The sequence below is a fragment of the Helobdella robusta genome (genome assembly GCF_000326865.2).
Source record: "Helobdella robusta unplaced genomic scaffold HELROscaffold_27, whole genome shotgun sequence".
Taxonomy (NCBI): Eukaryota; Metazoa; Annelida; class Clitellata; order Rhynchobdellida; family Glossiphoniidae; genus Helobdella; species Helobdella robusta.
In genome coordinates, this window is record NW_008704392.1 from 1,586,802 (window position 1) to 1,610,717 (window position 23,916).

Consider the following 23,916-nt stretch of genomic DNA (forward strand, 5'->3'; position numbering starts at 1 on the left):
GCTAGTGTCACTACAATTTGTTTGAAAGCTAATATTTCTTCATTGCAATCTTGAAAACCAAAATCATTTTCAACATAGTAATGTTGGTTCTTGTGATAGGGTACAACGGTGGTGGTAAGATTTTTAGCTAATTTTTCAAGTTTCTGAATCTGTCGATATAGTTTCTCGACTAATTTCAAGTTCTGAGCTTTTAGATTTCATTTGTGAAAAATGTTTTATATCAATATATAGATATATATCAATAAATATAGAAATATATCAATAAATATATATCAGTAACTATTTCTTTAAACGAATATTAGGCATATGATATCATGCACTTTTGTGTTGATCGTACGCATGGATGGTTAGTAGGACCTATTTCATTGTGGAGTCATTTGGTATTTTTTCATTCATTCGTTACATTGTTTCAGATTCACATGATCATATCATTATTTTCTAACTCTTAAATCTTTTAAATTCTATTTGGTTATTTCAAATAGCGCATGCGGTACTATTTTGTATGTACTATCACACGCAACTTAGGCCATTCGAATAGGTAAACAAACGACTAAATTTGTAAATAACTAACTAAACAAACAAACAAACAAACAAACATACAACAAACAAACAATCTAACAAAACATACAAACAAACAATCAAACAACCAATCAAACAACTAACCAACCAACCAATTAACCAACCAAACAACCAACCAACCAACCAACCATCCAACCAACCAACCAACCAACCAACCAATTAACCAACCAACTAACCAACCAACCAACCAACCAACCAACTAACCAACCAACCAACTAACCAACCAACCAACTAACCAACCAACCAACCAACCTGATGGCTTCGATTGAGCAGTCAACTGCTTGACCATCAAATCACCGGTCTAATTAACCGATTTTTACTGTATATTACTTTTGAATAGCTTCATTATACGAGCATATAATTTAATTACACACAAATGTGCCATGAACTTTATTTCATATAATTTTAGTGTAATGTACAGCTACATAACGCACTACTTTATTGTTACATCTTATGAAACGTTACAAAATTATGAAATAGTTATAATTAATAAAATGACAAACTATAATATATATATAAATATTTTATCTTAGTGCAACTATTTCGTACTATTTTACTTGTCGCAACTCATAAAAAGTCGGGTGCTGTCGTTTAACTTCAGTCGCTAAGTTGTCGAGTTTAACATTTTTGTAAATTAAAATTTTCAGATTTGAAGTAGTTTATTGAGTAATTCAATTTTATGAAAGGGTTCGCTATTAATCAAATGCGCAGTGTTTGTTTGTTTGGTTGGTTGGTTGGTTGTTTGGTTGGTTGGTTGGTTGGTTGGTTGGCTGGTTGATTGATTGATTGATTGATTGATTGATTGATTGATTGATTGGTTGGCTGGTTGATTGATTGATTGATTGATTGATTGATTGATTGATTGATTGATTGATTGATTGATTGATTGATTGATTGATTGATTGATTGATTGATTGATTGATTGATTGATTGATTGATTGATTGATTGATTGATTGATTGATTGATTGATTGATTGATTGATTGATTGATTGATTGATTGATTGATTGATTGATTGATTGATTGATTGATTGATTGATTGATTGATTGATTGTTGATTGATTGATTGATTGATTGATTGATTGATTGATTGATTGATTGATTGATTGATTGATTGATTGATTGATTGATTGATTGATTGATTGATTGATTGATTGATTGATTGATTGATTGATTGATTGATTGATTGATTGATTGATTGATTGATTGATTGATTGATTGATTGATTGATTGATTGATTGATTGATTGATTGATTGATTGATTGATTGATTGATTGATTGATTGATTGATTGATTGATTGATTGATTGATTGTTAGTTAGTTTGATTGGTTGGTTGATTGATTGGTTGGTTGGATGGTTGGTTGTTCGGTTGGTTGGTTGGTTGATTGGTTGGTTGATTGATTGATGGTTTGTTTGTATGTTTGTTAGATTGTTGATACGTTAGTTTGTTTGTTTAGTTAGATTGTTTGTATGTATGTTAGTATGTTTGTTTGTTTGTTTGTTTGTTTGTTTGTTTGTTTGTTTGTTTGTTTAGTGACTTGTTTACCCATTCATTAATTTATTTCCTGTCGGTTATATAAGAGTCACCAGATTTTTATGCTTTAACTTTTTTTTATTTCCACTTTGTTTCAAGTGCACCGAATGAATATTAATGAGCACGTTCTATGAACTTTCTTAGAGCAATAAAATTATTTTTTTGTTTATTCATTTTTTGTTTTTGTATAAAAACCAAAATTTTACTTATTTAATTCGCCTATTTATCTTTATTTTTATCATTTATAAGCCGGCGCACGGATCGTCTAAAAATTCAGCCCCTTCAGATCTTAAATGAAAAATATTTACCAAGTCATTTCAAAACGAAAGTTAAACTACCAAGTAAAAACAATTGATATCGTCGTCATTATTATTATTATTATTATTATTATTATTATCATTCTAAGTAGTAGTTGTTGTAGTGGTAATAGTAGCAGCAGTACATACAGAAGCAGCAGTAATAGAAGTAGCAGCAGCAGCAGCAGCTGCAAAAGTAGTAGCAGCAGCTGTATCAGAAGTAGTAGTAGTAGCGTAGTAGTGGTATATTATGAATATACTAGGATTCAGGAAAATTCACTGTACTCATTTGGAACATTTCAACATCAGTAAATTTAAGGCGACAACCGTTAAACAATCGAATATTGCTGTCAAGAAAAAAATTACGTAAAGATCTTAATTAAATTTCATAAACTTTACATTTGGTCGCATACAATGTCTATATTTCAGTCAAGTCATGTATATATTTTAGTCGATTATTTATGAGTAAATTTTAATAATTAAACATAAAAATTCATAATAATATACTTGAAGACTATTTTTTGCTACTATAAGACAATATTACATGCAGCAATGACACGAACGTATGTGTATATGTGTCAATATTTCGATCAGACGTAAATGTTTATACTAACAGTACATAACTATACCTGGCCCAAGTACACACGCGCCACACACGCACACATACACACACGCACACAGACACAAACACACACACGCACATACAATACAAATCATCCCAGTCGTCTAACTCACTCTATAAAGCCATTAAACTTCAATTAAAAACACGATCTTTGAACTTATCTGTAGAGAACCTCACAAATGCACTATATAAACCTTCTTGAATATCATTCATTGCGTCACGTATTTTACAATCTTTGATAAAAGTATTTTTTTAAATTTAATCAAAGAATAATTTTAAATTGTTTTTTCTCTGACTGCATGCCATCAGTATGCCAAAAAATAGCTACTCAATTAATATAATTTCAACAAACTCACTGACAACGCAAAACTCTATTTCCGTTGATTCCAGCCAGGAGCAAGCTAACTACGACAGTTTTTCCCAAACCCCAAACAACGCCCTCATCAACAATGGCCGCCCCGAACCACCCCTCAAAAATGTTGGCGGACTTTCCCGACCTGCCCCCAATAGCCTTGGTTCCCAGTTGAGTTTCCACGACATCAAATACACAATCACAGTCAAAAATTCGTTTTGCAAGAAGGCAGAGAAGAAAGAGATTTTACATGGGTTAACGTTAGTTTTGTAAATTCATTCCAACTCAAATATATGGGCGTGTGCCTTGCTTATTTTACGGTTTTTAATCTGATTTTTAACTCACAACTATCGCAAATATATGATTAATTCCTTATAACTTTCGTTTCATCAACGTTTTATCTTATTAATTATCATTTTAAACATTAAATAATAATTTAAAAAAATAGTTTTCAACCTTGCTTATTCTACAGTTTTTAATCTGCTTTTCAAATTACAACTAGCCCAAATATGTTATTATTTCCTTATAATCTTCATATCATCGGCACTTTGGAAAATTTTCAATGTCTCCAGAGGTCTTTTCAAGCCTGGCATGAACGCAATCATGGGGCCGACCGGCTGCGGAAAAACTACGTGAGTCTTTAACTTTAACGTGGTGAATAACATTAACAGTTAATATTAAATTAAATATATTTAAAAATTATTTTTGTTATAAATCAATAAATAGGCAACTTAATAAATAAATATTGAGTGTGTGTCTGTATGTAAGTGTGTGTGTGAGCGCGCGCCTGTTTGTTTGTATGGGGGTTTACGTTATAATCACGATTAATATTTTTTATTATTTTTTTTAAATTATTTAAAATAAAATTTAACACCGAAAAGGTTGCTAAACATTTTGGCTGGAAGAGCTGACGTGCAAAAGTTAGATGGATGCGTGTTGGTCGACGGAATGAAACAGCCGTCAAATTTTAGATGCATGGCCGGATTTGTGGCACAGGTTTTTTTTCCTTTTTTTTTTAGGAATGAATCACTCGAAGAACAAGTCTCTTTGTGATAATTTTTTCAATTTTTTCTTAATTTAAAACCAGAAATTCTATTCTAGTTTAATATAATATATAAATAATAATGATTTTTGTAAAATATTTTGTTTCAAATATTTTAAAACGCTAACAAGGAAGCGGAGGTTTGTGATTTTCTGAAAAAAATTCATCTTCAACGAAAACAAAATCACATTTGATACATCAAAAATTTTTTGCCAAAAGCCTTGAAAAACCATTTTGATATAATATTTAAATTATAAAAATAATTTCATTTTTAATTTTCCTAAATATGAAAGGATGATATTGTAATGGGAACGCTGACGGTCCGAGAGAACTTTATGTTCTCAGCAAATTTGAGACTGCCGAAATCAATCTCTAAAGAAGAGAAGATAAGAAAGGTTGATAACGCTATTTACGAGCTTGGGCTGACTCAGTGCGCCGATTCCAGGGTTTTTAAAAATTTTTGCATTTCTATAAATTCAATGAAGTAGCCAATTATTATTAAATATTTTTTATTCCTTAAAAAATGAAATATTGCCAAAAATGTTTTCAGGTAGGAACTGATTTAATAAGAGGTGTATCGGGAGGTGAGAGGAAGAGAACGAACATAGGCATGGAGTTGGTCATCTCTCCTAAGGTTCTCTTCCTAGATGAACCCACAACTGGCCTCGATTCGAGTACTGCCTTTGCTGTTATGTCCTTACTGAATGTGTTAGTCAAGTGGAAAATGATTTTTTAAATAAAATCAGTTAAATCGAGTCAAGATTAACATATAAAAGTATTATTTAGCTAAAGCTGGTAGATCCAGAAACTCTAACTGGTCGCTATGAACCAAATTAAAATTAGGCAAATTAAAATCGTATATAAAAACAAAAGCATGAATGAATCACAACATTGATAAAGATTAATTTTTAAATTCAATTTGAGATAATATCAATTAGATCAAATTAATATTAGTAAAAGTGTTCGTCGTATGGTGAGGTATTTTAGCATCAGTCATACAAATTTTGTAGCTGTAGACGTAGAAAACATGTGCCACACATGTAAGTGTAGTTAATTTTATATTTCAATTCGTGACGCTCGATTAAGCAATTCACATTCAAAAGCATCTTACCGTGAGTAGATTTTTGAAATGTAATAAATTATGGTAGTATGGTACAAAAATAATTTCAACAACAGATAATACAATTTTAAATATAATATTCGTGTATTAATTTTTCAATTTTATTAAGAATAAAATAGAAGTAAAATATCCTTTTTTATTTATTAATTTTCTCGACGTTTAAAGCTCGAAATGGAATTATTTTGATATTTTTTCAAGGATATCAAAGAACGGTCGGACGATAATCTTCTCGATCCATCAGCCTCGATACAACATCTTCAAACTGTTTGATGGCATGCTGTTGTTGGGAGCTGGTAGGACCATCTACCACGGACCCGCATCTGAGACTCTTCAGTATTTTAACTCCATCGGTAGGTTGGTTGGCCGCTGTGTTTATGTAAATTATTTTTCCATTCCATTCCATTCTGCTCTGTTCTCTTTTTTGATTTTATTTTATTCTATTTTCAAAAATTATTATTTAAAAATATTCTACTAAAACTTTTGCGTTTAATCTTTTATAGGAACTAAATTCACTAACTCGAGCTTGAACGTTCTAAAATAAAATTTTTAACTTAATTATTTGATAAATAAAAAAAATCACCAAATTCCAGGTTACGAATGCGAGGAGCACGAAAACCCTTCCGATTTTTTTCTCGACGTAACAAACGGAGACTCAACAGCCGTCAAAGCCCTATTCAGTAATTAAAAATTTATTTTCAAATACACAATTAAGTCGGATTTACAGCAGGGCAGTCCCGAAAACCCTACAAATAAGTTCCCACAAAAAAGGGTTTCCATAGTAAAGGGTCTTCAGCAGATTTCATAATTACATTTACTAATTCAAGCTGCGCCAGTGACCGAAATCACATTCAAAGAGATCTCAACCTACCGCATGCCTTCACAAAAAAAGTTGCCGAATTTAGGATCTCGACTCTATCAGTGCCCTTAGAATTTCTACACACCTCTAAATCCAGTCCCTTAGATAGTCATTTAAATAATAACATTAAAATTGATATGATTATAAATGTATTTATGAATAATATCCGTACGTATTTGAAGTATTAAAAATCGATGAATACATTTTTTTCTCAGAAAGCTCAGATAAGAAAGAAGGACCTGACACCGATCATCATGTCACGGTCCCAGGAAAATCTCTCATATTTACTCTGGCGGAAGAATTTTCAAAAAGCTCATTGGCTGACAAGTAAAACGTTTTTCTTTAATTTCACATAGACTGTGTGTGTGTGTATGTGTGTGTGTGTGCGCGTGCGTGTGTGTGTTGGTATTACTGAAAAAAAAAATTAAATTAGAAATTAATGAGAATATTAGTAATATAGAAATAACATTAATATTTTATCGCAAAAATGAACCAAGAGTTTATAAAGAAGCGAACGCCATACACCAAATGTACATTACGAAACGAGCCAGTGGCGACAAAATGAAGTACCCCGTTGTGTTATATGCCACGTCTTTCGTTACTCAGGTTATCATTTTATTCCCCCTAATTCTTTTCTATCAATTTTTCTAATATTTATTTCGTTGAATTGAACAGAAAAAATTCTAAATTACTAAAAATAATCTTTGATATCAACGTTTTTATTTTATTTTATCCTTCTCTTAATACATTCTCAAACTTTGCTCGTAACATGCGGGGATCTTCTGCATTCAAAACTGGACGCCGAAAAAGCCGAATTAAGCGTCTTAACCATTTCATCATTCATTATTTTAAAATTGACTATTAATACGTATTTATCACTTTAGTTATATTACGTTTCCTTGCGAGCTATCAAGAACATCATTAGAAACCCATCTGCACTCATGCTTCAAGTTAGCATTCAACATTTTAATACGACACTTAAATTTGCTATTTTTTGATAATTCAGTCAAAAGATAATGTCAATTTGTTATTTATTGGAGAAAAAAGATAAAATAAAATCTAAATAATTTCTTCAGATAACAATCATGTTCTTCTTTGGCCTATTCGTCGGGTTGTTGTTTTTCAAGTTAGGAACTGACATCAGAGGAGCTATACAGAACAGGTTTTTGCCTGATTTTATAAAAGACAATTTTTTTCATAGAAAAACAATTTTATCACAATTTTTCTTTTGTACTTTAAAAAAAATCATCGACAAAAAACATTCAACACGTTTACATTTTGTGTATAATGGACGGTGATCTTCTTGCATTCAAAATTGGTATCGGCAACAGCCGGCATGTTATATCGCGTGATCCAACCCCCCATTAGTCAGTTATTTGCAAAGATATCATAATGATGAAAGTTTCTCCAAGAAATATTTTACTAAAATATTTTACTAAACGAATAAAATAAGTTAAATGAATAAATAAATAAATTCTTTTTGTATTTATTTTATCAGGACGGGAGCTTTCTTCTTCATCATTATGAATCAAGTCTTTGGCAACTTATCGAGCATCGAGTTATTCATCAAAGAAAGGAGAATTTTCCTGTTAGTTGGTTTTATTTCTACGTGAAAAAATATCAATTAACCGATCAATTTAAATTTTTATAACGTCCATTCTAAAAATTAAACATCCAAAACTCCCAAGATATGAAAATAAAATTATAAAAATAATAGAAATAATAGCAAATATCAAACCAAACGACTTAATTGTTGATGTAAAATGAAGTCATAGATTCAAACTTTGAATTAAATTTTCGGCAAAATAATCAAAAGTCAAAACCCCAAAATCAGACACGAATGTTCTGGCGGTTTCTACAGAGTGTCCGCCTATTTTTTCGCGAAGTACCTCTGTGACCTCTTCCCAATGAGAATCATACCTCTAACTTGTTTCTGTGTCATTGCCTATTTCATGGTCGGTAAGTAACTGAGACGTACTTTTTAGGAAAGTTCATTTTATTTCACAAAAAAATTCTCATATTTTCACTTTTATCTTATAATTTTAACTAATTCTAACTCTAGTTAAAGAACATCTATTCAGAAATTTTCAAACGTGATTAGTTACATCCATTAGTAGCCTATAGAAATGATGTTTTAGAATCGATCAAGTCCCACTTTAAAAATCCTAGCAACGTCCTAAAATTTTTCAAATTTAACTAGTCAAATAAATGTTTAAAAACGTTTCGTGTTGAAGTAAATTCTTAAAATTTCAGGTTTCCAAATGGATGTTGCGAAATTCTTCATCTTCTACCTCTCCTACTGCCTCACCACCACGTCAGCATCCACCATCGGCTTTGCGGTCAGTTCCTCAACAAAGACCTTCCAAGTCGCCCACCTTACTACAACTTTCATCTTCGTCTTCATGCAAGTAAGTTGGGTGGAAAGTTTGGATGAAAATTTGAAAATTTTTATGATTATTTGTTTTTCTAGGTGTTGTTTCTTTAGCTTGGACGCGAGCACTTAACTTTTTTAACTGGCGACAGTGTCATCTTTGAAAATTTTATATGAAAATTGATATAAAATTTGTTTCAAAATTATTTCTAAAAGGTTTTTGGCGGGTTCCTCGCAAATGTTACGACAATGCCCAACTGGTTAAGCTGGATGCAGTACCTTAGCATCGTCAGATACTCATTAAACGTTAGTTGTTTAGCTGGAAATATCAAATGAGTTCGTAAATTGTTGAAAACTTGTCGTTTATTCACGTAAACTTTGCAAAAAATCCATACTAATTATAAAATCAAAGAGGAAATCACTTCAATCATACATTTTACTTTTTAGGCCTTGTCAATAAACGAATTGAAAGATTTGGTCCTCTATCAGAAGAACGGATCAGCGTATGTATTGATATTATTTTAATCAATATTTGAATAAATTGTCACAATAAATCTATTTTTATGAATTCTCGTCAGTGAGGTAGGGTTTAGGGCATACTCCACCCATCATTATGTGCTCCTGGCTGCGATATTTATATATTGCCCCTTCGTGCCACAAAAGTCCGCTAATTTGATTGTATAGTTTCCTTACATTAAGCTTTCACATTTCTTCTTGAAAAATAATTTCATTTTTTTTTTCAGAAAATTAAAAATAAAATAAATAAAACGATTCTGGAATGATGATATTTGAAACAGAATTTCTGACGCGGGGGAGGAGTACTTGGCATCACAAGGCATCAGGTACGAAACGGCCTGGGACCTCTGGCAAAATGAAATGGCCATGGCTGTCATCAGCGTTGGAATGCTGACCATCGCTTACATTCAACTTTTGAGGAGTTCGAAAATTAGATGAGTCTAGAACGTTTCCATTTAGAAGTCAATAAATTGGTCAATGAATTGGTGCATGAATTGGTCAATGAATTGGTCAATGAATTGGTGCATGAATTGGTCAATGAATTGATAAATGTGGTGAATGAATTGATCAATGAATTGGTCAATGAATTGGTCTTATTCTTTACAAATTTTAACGCATTTACCATAAAAACAAAAAAATTATGATGAAGATAATAGTAATAATAATAACATTTCATTCATATAGCGCCTTCTACACGGGCATCTAAGGCGAGAAAAATCCTTTTAAGAGTAATAATAATAATGTTATAATTTTGTAAATTATTTGATTTGACAATATTCGAGAATGTTTTGTTTTGCTAGATTACAAACTATGGAGTGTTTAGTGGAGTGTTTAAGACTTTATTAAAAGTTATTTTGAGTTTTAGTTGAATTTTCAGAAGATAAAACAACTATGAACCTTGTTTCAATTCAATTTTTGTTATTGAAATTCGTTTAAAATTTTTATGATCTACTTGAAAATTGATAATTTAACTTTGCAGTTTTTGAAATTAATTACTCAGTAATGAAGTTATAAAAAAACATAATTTGTCCCATTTTCAAATAATAATTATCAAGCCAGCAAACAAATTTCAGCAGAAAATGCCTAACCCTTTTTGTTCAGTTCAATCTACAAACGAATTTATCAAAAAAAAAATTCACCATTTTAAATAAAAATACAATAATTTTTAAAATGATGGTTAGGAGCAAGAAAAAAATAATATTGTCATGAACATTTTTATAGAGCTTCAATTAATTACCAAGTTGTTGCACGTACATAAGAACAAATAATTAACAAGGGAATAAAACCTGGACTTAAGCATTCAACGCTTTCAGCAGCGGATATTTTGCAAAAGAACCGCAGAAGTTTCCATTGAAATCATCAAACGAAAGATCCCAAGCCATCCACCCGCCGTACTTTTTCGAATTTGTATATTCCAGCTGATAAAATCAAAAAAGTGAAATATTTTATCATTACATTATGGTTTTATTTAATAATAAATAAATTAATAAAATAATGAAAATGATACTGTTTTGTTTCGTAAGAAAGAAAATTTGCAGCTACACTCAGGGCTGGCTTTAAATATATAAGGATGCATTTTTGTGAAGGTCTTCCCCCTTTTACAAGGATCACCAATTTGTTGCAGTTGCGTTTGATGATGAGAACACCGAACCAGAAGAGCGGGAGAAGAAAAGAATAGTATTCGTTTGGATAGGCTGGACACGTGTCTCGTCCCTACCGGGGACTCATCAGCAGCCCGAATACCTATCTGAAAAGTTATCGCAGTTTCTTATAAAGCCCGCACAAATCAACTCCTTGTTTCGTGGTGTTTTATTTATTAGTCTTTTTAGTCGCTAGGATTTTCAATCCGACAAGACCACTCTTAATTTTGGCCCCCACTGAACCAACTCCTCAAAGTTCATATCGATATAAAATTATTCACCTTTCTGGCAATGCCCTTCTGGTCGTCATAGCCGATCCAAACATCCCCACTGACTAAATAGGTCACTTGTTGTTCTTCCGACCATTTCACAATCGTGTCGGGATGGTTCAGATACACGCTACATATCTTTATAGTGAAACAACTTTTTAAATTCTTATAAATTATTCGTTATAATTTTTATATTTTTTAAAATAAATTAAGGGCAATTGCAGTAATAGTAGGAATGAGTTCAAAGAGATGCCGACCGTTAAAAGACATTTTAAACCATTCATAATCCTTTCATTCAAATAACCACGAAACATTTTGATAACATTAACAAGGTTGTACTTCGTAGTAAGTCAAGACACCAGGTGTTTGGGTGTAGAGCCCAGCGGGGCACGGACCAGAGGCAGGTGCCCCAATGCCGTTGTTGCTAGGGTCTACCAACGTGAAACATCTACCGTAGAATGGGAAGCCCACAATTATTTTTGCCGCCCCGACACCCAACGCTTGCACGTAGCTGCTGGTCCAATTCTAATTGGTTAGTGTATTGTTGTTGTTATTATTTTTTGGTTTTTAATAATAATGATGAAAATTACTATTATAATAATAATTATTATTATTATTGTAATTATTATTATTATTGTAATTATTATTATTATTGTAATTATTATAATTATTATTATATAATATTATCGACATTTATTTTTATTATAACCCAAACGGTTGAATGAAAAAAATTGTTTTTTTCTGCCAACTTGAAAATAGAAAAATATTAACACTACTACTTATAATAATAATAATAACCACAACTACAACAATAATAATAAAAGTAAATAATAATAACAATAATAATATAATAAATTATGATACATTAAGAAACGTTACCAAATTTTTTTCACCCTTTGAAAACAGGGGGGAATTATGACCCGTCACTGGGTCCCACGAGCCATGATAGTCGTAGGTCATAAGCCCTATGAAGTCTAAATCCCTGGTTTTGATTGGCCAATGAAATTATTTTGCTATTTGTCGTGCGAGGTGGTTATGTGTGGTGCGTGTGTGGTGTGTGTTTGTCGTGTGGTGTGTGTTGATGTTACAGCTTTTGTGGTAAGAAAGTTTAACTATCGTGCAGTGATATGTAAGTAGTTTTGCATTTGTCAGAGCTACATAATCGAAAATGGAAAAAAACTCAATAGCAATACTTTTGGATGATATCAAGTTCGTATCCGCGGTCTATCCGGTGTTTATCGGCCGGGATACAAATAGAGAGGAGAAGGACGGGATTTCCGGTCGTTTGGCTTTCCCGAATGTAGGCTTCACGTGTTTCCTGTTTTATTATTATTTTTATTATTATAATTATTTTTGTTTGTTTTATTATCTTGTTTTTAATAATATGCATCTAATTTTCAAGTGTTTATAGACATTAACATATCTCAATGTATGCAGTATGCTGATACATTGCACATAAACACAGCATTTAGTTAGTGTAATTTATATTCTTTGCAGTATCGATCTTCATTAAAAGATAGAATTTTTTCTTAATTAATTAATTTTTAGTATGCTATCAACAACACACACGCACACAAAACAACGCACACGCACCACATACACACACGCACACGCACACGCACACACACACACACATACAGTACACATCAACCTGGATCAAAAGGGTCATTCTCTGTTTATCTTCAGGCGGGCTACTCCCAACTCCAGGACTCTCAAAATTTAAATTCAGCCCGTCGAATCTCCACTTTCGTAGGTAGCGGATGGACTGGTCAATGAACTGTTTCCTGTTCTGCTGCGTAGACAACATTTTGGTCATCTCGGTGGTGCCAGCGTTCCAGCCGCCAACAGCCAGCAGTACTTTCAACGAGGGTTTCATCTTCTTAAGATCTGTCACTCTCTCGTACCTTAGTTCGATGGACGAAGTGGAAAGTTATTTTTTTTATTGAGTCGCTAAATTTATGAACAAAAAATTAATAAATTGAAAAATTCAAATAAATACTAAATGATATGACATAGCATAGCAACAACCCGTAACATACAGAAAACCAAAATATCATCAAGCTAAATTTCAAAATTAAACCACCCAGAAAACTACACCAAGAAAACTACACCCAAAACACTACACCCAAAATAGCACACCCAAAATTTTACGCCCCAATTAAACTCACATCCCTTTAGACCAGCTGGTTGATTCATCATTCCACTCAATGGGGGCCAGCTGATTGTCCAGCAACTTCGCAAAGGCATAAACTACGTGGGTACAGAGGTTTGGGTCTATATTTTCAGGGAGGAAAGCCCCTCTTCCCGGCTTGTATTGGCCCCAATTAGGGTAGAAGCATATTTTTTTCAACTCTATCGGCAAATTGTCAAATTGTTATTATAATTTATTACCATTGATTATTATTATTTTGATTAATATAATTAATAATTAACTTTACAGTTTACCATAATTTTATTTATAATTAATAATAATTGCTATTTTGAATTGTTATGTAATTGTTTTTGTATCATTAAAATTCATCGTTCATTTATTTATCATGTTTACTTAGGTTGAGCCACTTTTAATAATTAGTTTACCACTTAATTAACTGATATAATTAAATGATTAAATAACTCAATTAAAAACAATAACCTGCGGCTGATGTTGGTATAGATGCCACATTCGACAAGACGAGAAATGATAACAACACAGAAATCATTTTAGACAACGGTTGAGTTGATCTGGTTGTGGGCTGGTTGCTTCGGTGAAGTGTTGGATTTTTAACTTTTTTATATTTACAGATTTTTTCGTTTTTTTGTCTATTATTATTCTTTTTATTAATAATACTATTATGAAATATTTATGAAATAAGTTTTATAATGCAAATAAATCTTTCTCTATCATGCTCTTCAAGTTTTATGCTCTCTCTTTCTCCCTCTCTCTCTCTCTCTCTATATATATATATATATATATATAAATATATATATATATATATGTGTATATATATATATATAAATATATATATATATATATATATATGTGTGTGTGTGTGTGTGGGTGGGTGTGTGTGTGTGCGTGTGTGGGTGTGTGTATTTGTATGAGTGTATGAGTGTGTGTGTGTGTCTGTTTTTTACAGTACTTGAAGTCATCAGTAACATTTTCAACAATCGTATAGAATACATAATAGAAGCCATTAATTTCAATGACTTCATTCGACTTTGGAGATGTTGTTTAATATAGCAGACGCGTAGATTGTGTGATGGCGTGTGATCTCAAGTGTAATTATGTGTAATCTTGCGGCCACTGCTATCCCCTGCAATGCGTATAATGTGTTGTTTCACGTGTTTTGATACATGATACTATATTGATACTATTGATACATGCACTGTGTGTTTGCTGTCAATGATGCTTCTAAGAAATATTGAAGAGTCACTTGTAGCAAGTAGGTATATATACATAGTTTGAATCGTGTTATCATATCATATAAAATTAATTATTTGAATTATTATTCAACTCAAAGCGAATATATTTCGATAAACTTTAGTGGATATTAAACGGTAAATTGTAATTAGCGACCTGATCGGTGCGATCAAAATATTCTTTTCAAAGTTAACTAGTGAGACATTCTTTAATGAGTTTTTGTTGTTGTTGTGTTGTCAGTGTGGACAAACAACACTCTGATTATTTTATTTAAAATTGTGACACTAATAAGAAATACTAGTTTATTGAAATAAAAGGCTATAACGTAACGTTTAGTGGTGGATCTTGACATCGTTGAAGGGGGCCAAAGTTTGAAAAAGGTAAAAATTTGACGCTGAGTCAAGATATTCACCAATTGTTCGCTAGTCTGGCCAAAATCAGGATTCTTTTATTCATTTCTTATCACGTCAATTTTTGTACAATTTATACTTTTAAAAGGTGTTTTCCTGTCTAACGGAGTTTTACTGACTTCCAAGAACAACATCACCATGGTCGGCCACGCCACTGTTAAGTTTTGTAATTCGCTAACATGACCCTCATTGCACGGTCTGATCAAAAAAAAATTTAATTCATTCTTACCGAAAATAAACTAAAACATAATTTCGTTAAATTTTATTTTGCAAATCAAAAAAATGATTTAGCCATAACCGTAATTTAAAAATTTGTTTATTAATAAACATTGATCATCAATGGTTTGAATAATTAAATCATCAATTAATTAATTAATCAACTCAATAGTTGGTTGATTAATTGTTTGATTAATTAATTGGATCGACATGACGGCAAAATGTCTTCTATGGAAGACCACATTGTTTTTTCCTGGCAGCTGAAAGTCCCGAAGCCCAATCACAGACGCTGCTCTCTGTATTGAAGTAGAGGCCTGGCTGGCAATCGAAGTTGTACTTATTGCCGTTGGCACATTGGATGTACTTGGAACAACTGGATGGATCTGGAAAGATGCCCGGCTGACTGCAGTCTCTAGCTGCCGAACTTTCTAAAATGGGATTATTGCAACGTGTGAAGGGTTGTTACTCTTACCGAATCATTATCTAGTTTTGATTTTGTTGCAGTTTTCATGTACTAAAATCTATTTAGGTGTCATTCTACGAGGGTTTTCAATATGCTAGATGTAGATTAAAATGTCTTGGTTGTAATAAATTTTTCGGATATAAAAATTTTTCTTACCCGGTTGTTTTGGAGCGGAAGGGACTGGCTGAACCGGGGGCTGGACTGGTTTTGGTGCTGGCTGAACTGGTTTCTCCTCTGGCTTGGTTGCCGGTTTCTTGTTTGGGCTGAAATTTTGTTAATTTTTACTTAACGTAGAAATAATATTTAAACATATACCTTAGATTAAAAATGTATTATTTAAAAAGTAGAGAGATCCAAATTACTTTGCGACAGCTTTTGAGTTGAGAGTGCTCAGTAGGGGGTATTTAGTCTTTGAATCGCAGAACTTCCCGCTGAAATCATCAAACGACAGATCCCACACCATCCAGCCACCGTAGTTTTTTGATTTCACAGATTCCAACTTTTGGAAGGGAATTGTCAAATAGTTTTTTTTCATCATTTTTGTCATTAATTTGGGAATGAAACAAAAACGTAAAACGACAAAACTAGGTATCCAAACTACACATTCTAAATTACCCCGATCAGTCTGAGATACTTATTTTTCCGAAAATTTCACACGATTTTTTTATAAATTTGATTATTGATTACAAATTTTAAATAATGATTTATTATTATTATTACTTTTTTGGCAAGACTCTTCTGGTCATCATAGCCAACCCAAACATTTCCACTGACCAAATAAGGAGATTGTAGCTCGTCTGACCAGTGAACCGTTGTTTAGGGGTTGGAGAGGTAGGTACTACATACCTTTATTTCAAAAAAGATTTATTAAATTATTATTTAAAATAATATTTAAAGAAAAAAATTAACAAACTATTAATGAAACCAAAATTGAAGAAATAATAAAAAAAATTTAATTATAAATATACCATCATTCCGTTTGACAACTTAAACTTTACTTCATAGTAAGATAGAATTCCGCCCTCTCTAGTGTATGTACCTGCCGGACACGGGCCAGTAACCGGAGCCCCCAGCCCGTTGTTCTTGGGATCGGCCAGTGTAAAACACCTGCCATAGAGTGCCATGCCTACTACTATTTTCGATGGTTCTACTTCATTTTTTTCAACGTAGTCAGCGCTCCAACTCTATTAATAATTAGTGAACGTGGCACAAAAAAATTATTCATTCATTGAAAAACAGTGGTAATTGTAAAGGTTATTAAGCTACTTAAAAACTACAAATGACACACACATACAAGTACGCATGAAACGTCTTGCCACACATTGGCAAAATTCTTGTTGCATTACCAGAGCTAGATTATCCTTAGCATTCAACGGTGAATTGTGGCCAGTAACACGGTCCCAGGCTCCGTGATAGTCATATGACATTATGCCGATGAAGTCCAAGTTACTAAAGTTCATTGATGAAAAATTTTTCATTTTGTTTTAATTAATAATATTAAATAAAATATATTTTATAATTTCAAAGATGACTTTTAAAACTTATTTCAATCTAATTAGACATAATAATGACATCATACTACACCCATATTTACAACTCCAAATAGTAGCTCCTACATTGTTTTAATGAATTATTTAGATATAATTTCACGTCGATTCAAGTGAATAAATAAATAAATTTAGAAATAATTTCAAGTACTTTTTTATCTTGTGCAGTTCGTAAGCATTATCGATGTTCTCTTTGCTAGCTGGGATGGCGATGCTCAGATGCATGGCTGGCTTGCCTGAAGACTGGCTCTCCTTTGTGTACGCGTCGCGAATTTCCTGGACGATTTTGTTTTTGAAAATAAATATTTTCAATTTGAAATCTTGTAATTTTGTTATATTTTAGCTTTTTAAATGATATAACTCAATTTTCTTTTTCAAAATAAATTTTCGATAACACTAATAGTTTTTAAACTGGTATTTTTAACCCAAACCTGAATCAAAGCGGTCATCTTCTGCTTATCCCCACCTCTCGGATATTCAAAATCCATGTCCAGTCCATCAAAGTTCCACTTCCTCAAGTATTTTATAGATTGCTCGATGAATGCTTTCCTGTTCTGTGGTGTGGCCAGCATCTTGGTCATCTCTGCCGTGCCTGCGTTCCAACCTCCAACTGATAGGATGACCTTTAAGTCTTTGTTCACTTTCTTCAGATCGGTTACTCTCTCGAACCTGGAAATTTTTTTGTTGGTTGATGTAGTTTTAGTGCGAATTTTGTATCAACTATGGTAATTTTTTGTTATATCTAGAAAAGTTATAGTTTCTTCAAGTCACCCTTTAACATTTCTATTGAAATATTCAAAATAGTTAATTTAATCTATTTATAAAAACTTAATTTAATTAATTTATCTAAAAAATATTCATTTCAATTATTTTTCACTAATTCATTAAAAGACCAACATGCCCTTAGAGCCAGAAGTTTCGTCATTCCACTCAAATGGAAGGAGTTGGCCATCCACCAGTTTACCGAAAGCATACATGATGTGAGTGCATAGGGAGGGGTCGATATTTTCAGGCTTGTAGGCTCCATCACCCGGTCTATACTGGGCCCAGTTTGTATAGTAACAAACCCTCTTAAAGTCTGCAAAGTTTTTGAAGTATATGTGTGTGGTTGGTACAACATTTTTGTCGACCAATCATCAACTAGATTTATAAAAGTAGTTTCACATGATGTTAACAACAATTTTGTTATTTCTAAGACAAGGCGGCGAAATGTTGTAATGACGTTATATAATGAGATAACTAATAATAAAATTATTATTGATATATTTATATAATAATTAAAAATAATAATAATAATAATTAAATGTAATAAATTTTGCAAATAATTGGCAGCCATCAGCGGTTCTACTCGTTCTTGCGCAACGTCATCAACGTTGTTTGAGATCTCGGCGATAACTTTGGCTAGCCGACGGCGATTTCAGGGCATTCTTTATTATAAATTGCGTGCCTAATGTTAACACGCGCGTATAAAGGCGTGTTATTATTTGTGTATTTGTGTGTGTGTGTGTATGTGTGTGCGCGTTTGTGTGTGTGTGTGCGTGTGCGTGCGTGCGTGTGTATAAATGAAGAACTAAAAAAATCAGAAACCGAATTCTGAAGGGATTTTTTGTTGTCCTTAAAACTGAAAAGATAGCGTTTACATTAATTGTCCTATCCTACCTTTCTGATCGCCTAAGACTTCATAATTGCAATTCAAGAACAGAATGCATAGCACTGCCACAAAGTTAATTAAATACATTTTGTAAAATAAAATTCAGTAATCTATTTAACAAACTGCGAAATAAAGAACATCATGCTTATCACCAAGCAGAGTTTAAATAAAATTTTCGGGTAGATTTTAAAAAAAACTCATCTGGCATTTGCTAATTAATTAGGATAATCACGTTTGAAACGTTTTTGCGATCTATTAAACTAACATGAGAAGCGTGAGAAATGGCAGAATTTTGAAAATAATGCTAACAAATTGACAAAATTAATGATTTAGCCACGGAAAAAATTCATGAAAGTTCTAGAAAACAAGTCGACAACATTCTCTTCCACAGTCCACATTAATTTCGTGACCTCCATATCGAGACCTAGATTTCAGAAATGAAATCTTCGAATTTTATTTCGATTTTGCAGAAAATCACTATTGCTAATGTAACTGCAACTATCTGGAGACAAGAATTCATAAAAGTTACGTGAAAATTTATGAAATGTTAACTTAACCATAACGAAAATGTCTATTGAAGTAAGGAGGCTTTAGCCCGAAAACTCCCCCCCTTGGTCACACCTCTTTTCTTTCATTACCAATGTATTAAAAAAAATAAGTAAAATATTCATCTAGTAAGGATTGTTTTTTTTAAATATTACAACAATTGAGAATTTAAAGTCATAATTTAGTCATAAACAATATTTTTTCTCCTAAATTTCTGCTTTTTGGAAACAATCAATTTGTGTTACTTTCTACCTAGTACGTGCTATACAGTGATATTTGAGTAATCACATCTATCTGATCAACATTTTTCTAAACATTGATTTAATTTAACAATAACTAATCGTTATTATTTTCAATAGTTGTAGTAAGAGTAGTAGTAGCAGTAGTTGTTGTTGTTGTTGTGGTAGCAGTAGTAGTAGTAGTAGTAGTAGTAGTAGTAGTAGTAGCAGCAGCAGTAGTGATAGTATTATTAACAATTTAAACTAATATACTGTTGCACACACACACACACACACACATATATATATATATATATACACACTTCCACATAAACACACACACATACACACACACATATATATATACACACACTTCCACATAAACACACACACACACAAACATACATAGAAGCACGAAAGGTTAAAAATAGTGTAGAAGCTGAGAGTTGAGATCTCTTAATAAAATGACCGCCGACTGGGCAAATTCCAATCCAACAACTATAACATACTGCTACTACTACATAACACCGATGATGCTACTACTACTACTGCTACTGCTGCTACTACTACTACTACTGCTGCTGCTGCTGCTGCTGTAGCTACTACTACTACTGTTACTACTACTAACTTATAAAATCACTAAATCAAAGTCCAAAAAATTCTTCCAATGATATCAATATAACAAGCAACAAAAACAACAACAACGATTAACATAAACAACAGCGTCATCACAAGCCAAGCAAGCAATGACGTCATGAATCAACAATCACATATAACATCCACCCAGAAAAAGATCATAAATATCAGCAAACACATTACAACATGAAACAAGCAAACAAACATACAGAAAAACAAAAATAACATCAACAAAACAAAATAAACAAACACATCACGTGACATTACACCGCGTGCGTCCTAACTTAATTGATAACGTCACACGTACACACACACACACACACACACATGTATATACGCATATAAACATATTTTTTAAAAGATAAACATACAAATATATATGCTTATAAAACATGCACATAAACACACATACTAGCACACACATACACATAATCACACACATATATATAAACACACACACATATATACACACACACATATACGTACATATATAACGTAGCAATCTCGTCTGGATGGAAACTACCTCCCTATTTGGTCACTGGATTAATGTTTAGTGCCAACCTGGTTCATTTTATTAACGAAGAATTTAATGTATCAATTAACGTTTGCTTGCTTGCTAGGTTGATTGGTTGACTGATTGGTTGGTTGGTTGGTTGGTTGGTTGGCTGGTTGGTTGGTTGGTTGGTTGGATGGTTGACTGGCTTGTTAGTTGTTTAGTTTGTTGGTTAGTTGGTTGGTCGGTCGGTTGTTTGGTTGGTTAGTCGGTTGGTTGGATGGTTAGTTAGTTAGTCGGTTGGTTGGTTGGATGGTTGATCGGTTGGTTGGTTGGATGGTTGATCGGATGGTTGGTTGGATGGTTGATCGGCTGGTTGGTTGGTTAGTTGATTAGCCCACTTGGCCTGCTAGCGCAACTATTGTTAAAAAGTCCAGAGTGAAATTTATTGATTGCCAATTAAGTCTTCTGTATCGTCAGGGCATACATGCGCGTGCAATTGCGTGTAAGTTTCCGCATTTATTTGTTTGTTTGTGGGTCTGTCTGTTTGCTTGTATATGAATCTCTGTCACTATTTCGTTAGTTAAAAGAATTTTGTTTAAATGTCCAACTGTTTAAAAAGTTATTCTTTTCTATTAGAAAATTGCGCTGCTAGAAATTTAAGCCTCTAATACAATATAGCTTAATGTATGTATAACATACAGGGATGTAAATGTTTATGCGGTTCTTTGAGTTCAGTGTTGAAGTTGTTGCTTTTGTTGTTCGTTGATATGTGTATATGTATGTGTGTGTGTGTGTGTGTGTGTGTGTGTGTGTGGTGTGTGTGTGTGTTTGAATACACGTCATACGTATGTTTATGTAGGTCTAAATAGACATATTGTTTGAAGATTGCTCCATATATGTCTAATTACCTACTATGTTTAGATTTGAGTTTTTGCTGAGTTTGTTTAAACTTTGGTTTGGAAATTTGAGATATATCTTTTACGAAATATAAAAATGCCTTTTATGTATTAAACAAAAATGGATTTATTTTTATTTTGTATTAGTTTTAACAGGCTTGATGGCTTACGGAAAAAATTGAAAAATCTTTTATAGGTCGTTGATTTTTTGTTACAAATTCTTAAATAACTTGTCAAAAAATGAAATATTAAATCAACTATAGTTATTGTTATAGTTTACATGTACATAAATAAATACATTCATTCATTCACTCACTCACTCATTCATTGATTCATTCATTTATTCATTCAATACTATTGTATACGTTATAATTGATCGTTCATTTGTTCGTTCTTAATTCATTCATTCAAAAAGGTTCGTAAAAAATTTATCATTCATTTATTCATTCATTCATTCATTCATTCATTTATTCATTCATTCATTCATTCATTCATTCGCTCAATTTTTTTCTCATCACTCCATCACCCAAAACCCAACAACCAATCAGACGTATGGACCGAAATGTGACGTCACGTACATCTGCTGTTGATTCTGAATGGATGATTGGGGCGAGAAATTATAATAAAACGAAGGGGGCGGAGCTGGAGAGGCTGCCGACCAATAAGCGTGCGAGGTGGCGTGTGGAAATAACGATGACGTATGTTGCGGAAGCTGTCTGGTCGGGGTGGGTTTCATAAAATTAAGATGGTGCCTGTTCGGGCCCGGGGCATAGCCCCCGAAGAAAAAATCATTCTGTCTTTGGTGGTATTTCTGGACTGATGAAGTAGGGTCGGTTGTGCTTGGTTGCATGGCTTGGGCCAGACCGACGAAGTCGAATTTGTAGGCGTACCTCTTCCCGTGAACTTTCGTCATTATGTTTTTGTCGTAGTAGTATCTGTTGGGGAGGGGTAGGGACGAAGATGACGACGATGACGATGATGAAGACGATGATTATAATAATTCTGATGATCGTCTCACGTTTTTGTTATGTGCAGTTAAAAACTGATATAACAGCATATGAATAAGAATAAACTTGCTATAGCGACAACAGAGATAACAAATTAGCAAACATTTACGAAATTGAGAACAGGGTGGGTAGCAACATGAAAAAGTAGCACAAGGCACGCACCTCAAGGCCCTGCTTAGTTTATCGTAATTCATGTTGGGTTTGCTTTTCCTCTCGCCCCATCGCCGTGCAACTTCGTCCGGGTCCACCAATTTGAACTCTCCATTCGTACCTTCACCGCGTAAATTTAAATTTATTTTTAAAATAGTTTTAAATTTCGTTATTTATTAAAAATTTGAATAATAATATATATAAATAAATTTATCTTAGTTATTTTTCAAATGTACCAGCAACAACAACAACAGCAACAACAACAGCAAATCATAAGCTCATTCACTCATGACAGGCGTGATGTGCTGGCATTCGAACACGGTCACTGCGAGATCAGAACCAGACGCTTCAACCATTACACCATCTCTCTCATGCTAACCTTCCCATGATATGCAACCGCAGTTTTCTTGGCTAGAAAGTAACTCTAGCAAGAACTGCCATAACTGGATTTGACCGCTTCCTGATTGATGGATGGATTAATGGATGGATAGATGGATGGATAGATGGATGAATGAATGGATGGATGAATAGATGAATGAATGAATGAAAAGATGGATAGATAGAAAAATAAGCAATAAGATGATATACTAAATGTATAAAAACCGACTTAAAAACCGAAATACGTGCAAATTTTTTGATTTTTGAATTCTACTTTTTTGCAATAACATCAACAAAAACATCAACGACACCACCAGCAACAACAGCGGCGTCAGCAGCCACCACAGCAGCCACAACAGCAGCAACGACATCGGTCGGTTGCAGCATCTGCAATAGTGCAATGTTCTAGCGCAGGAAGTAATATATCAAGCGAAAGACCAACTGAATGCTTACACGGCATCACGGTCTTCGTCATGATGATGATGTTGGTGGTGTTGATGATGATGATGATGGCGGTGGTGAGTATTCTACTGTTGATGATGGTCGTGGTGGTGGTGATGATGATGGCAAATATGAAGACGGAATTAAAACGATGAAAAATATGCTGTTAATATTGGTGAAAAATAGTGATAATCATGACAAAAATGAAGGAGAAAGATGATGATGATGATGATACTGACGACGACGACGATGATGATGATGAGA

General features: G+C 32.9%; 4 protein-coding genes across 4 annotated transcripts; 1 reads left to right on the forward strand and 3 right to left on the reverse strand.

Moving 5' to 3' along the window:
* Positions 1 to 3,341: 3,341 nt before the first annotated feature.
* Positions 3,342 to 12,509, forward strand: HELRODRAFT_192026 (hypothetical protein; the record flags this gene model as incomplete). The annotated part of the gene is made up of 22 exons (XM_009020300.1): positions 3,342 to 3,643; positions 3,956 to 4,015; positions 4,265 to 4,379; positions 4,719 to 4,871; positions 4,976 to 5,133; positions 5,711 to 5,895; positions 6,136 to 6,222; positions 6,617 to 6,728; positions 6,899 to 7,007; positions 7,286 to 7,351; positions 7,478 to 7,563; positions 7,900 to 7,989; positions 8,236 to 8,360; positions 8,655 to 8,809; positions 8,989 to 9,078; positions 9,220 to 9,275; positions 9,570 to 9,869; positions 9,908 to 10,706; positions 11,210 to 11,342; positions 11,544 to 11,722; positions 12,077 to 12,179; positions 12,391 to 12,509. 17 exons carry the CDS (start codon positions 3,342 to 3,344, stop codon positions 9,724 to 9,726), a joined length of 2,106 nt encoding a protein of 701 aa, XP_009018548.1. The 3' UTR covers positions 9,727 to 9,869; positions 9,908 to 10,706; positions 11,210 to 11,342; positions 11,544 to 11,722; positions 12,077 to 12,179; positions 12,391 to 12,509.
* Positions 12,510 to 15,496: 2,987 nt separating this feature from the next.
* HELRODRAFT_128025 (hypothetical protein) lies at positions 15,497 to 15,670 on the reverse strand (the record flags this gene model as incomplete). The annotated part of the gene is made up of 1 exon (XM_009020301.1): positions 15,497 to 15,670. A coding segment is annotated over one exon (174 nt), but the record flags the coding sequence as incomplete, so codon positions are not given.
* Positions 15,671 to 16,044: 374 nt separating this feature from the next.
* HELRODRAFT_80436 (hypothetical protein) lies at positions 16,045 to 18,309 on the reverse strand (the record flags this gene model as incomplete). The annotated part of the gene is made up of 7 exons (XM_009020302.1): positions 16,045 to 16,185; positions 16,407 to 16,478; positions 16,655 to 16,836; positions 16,981 to 17,135; positions 17,385 to 17,509; positions 17,665 to 17,902; positions 18,131 to 18,309. Coding segments are annotated over 7 exons (1,092 nt in total), but the record flags the coding sequence as incomplete, so codon positions are not given.
* A 4,208-nt stretch (positions 18,310 to 22,517) lies between these two features.
* On the reverse strand, positions 22,518 to 23,294 carry HELRODRAFT_137851 (hypothetical protein; the record flags this gene model as incomplete). The annotated part of the gene is made up of 3 exons (XM_009020303.1): positions 22,518 to 22,611; positions 22,846 to 22,954; positions 23,213 to 23,294. Coding segments are annotated over 3 exons (285 nt in total), but the record flags the coding sequence as incomplete, so codon positions are not given.
* Positions 23,295 to 23,916: the final 622 nt, after the last annotated feature.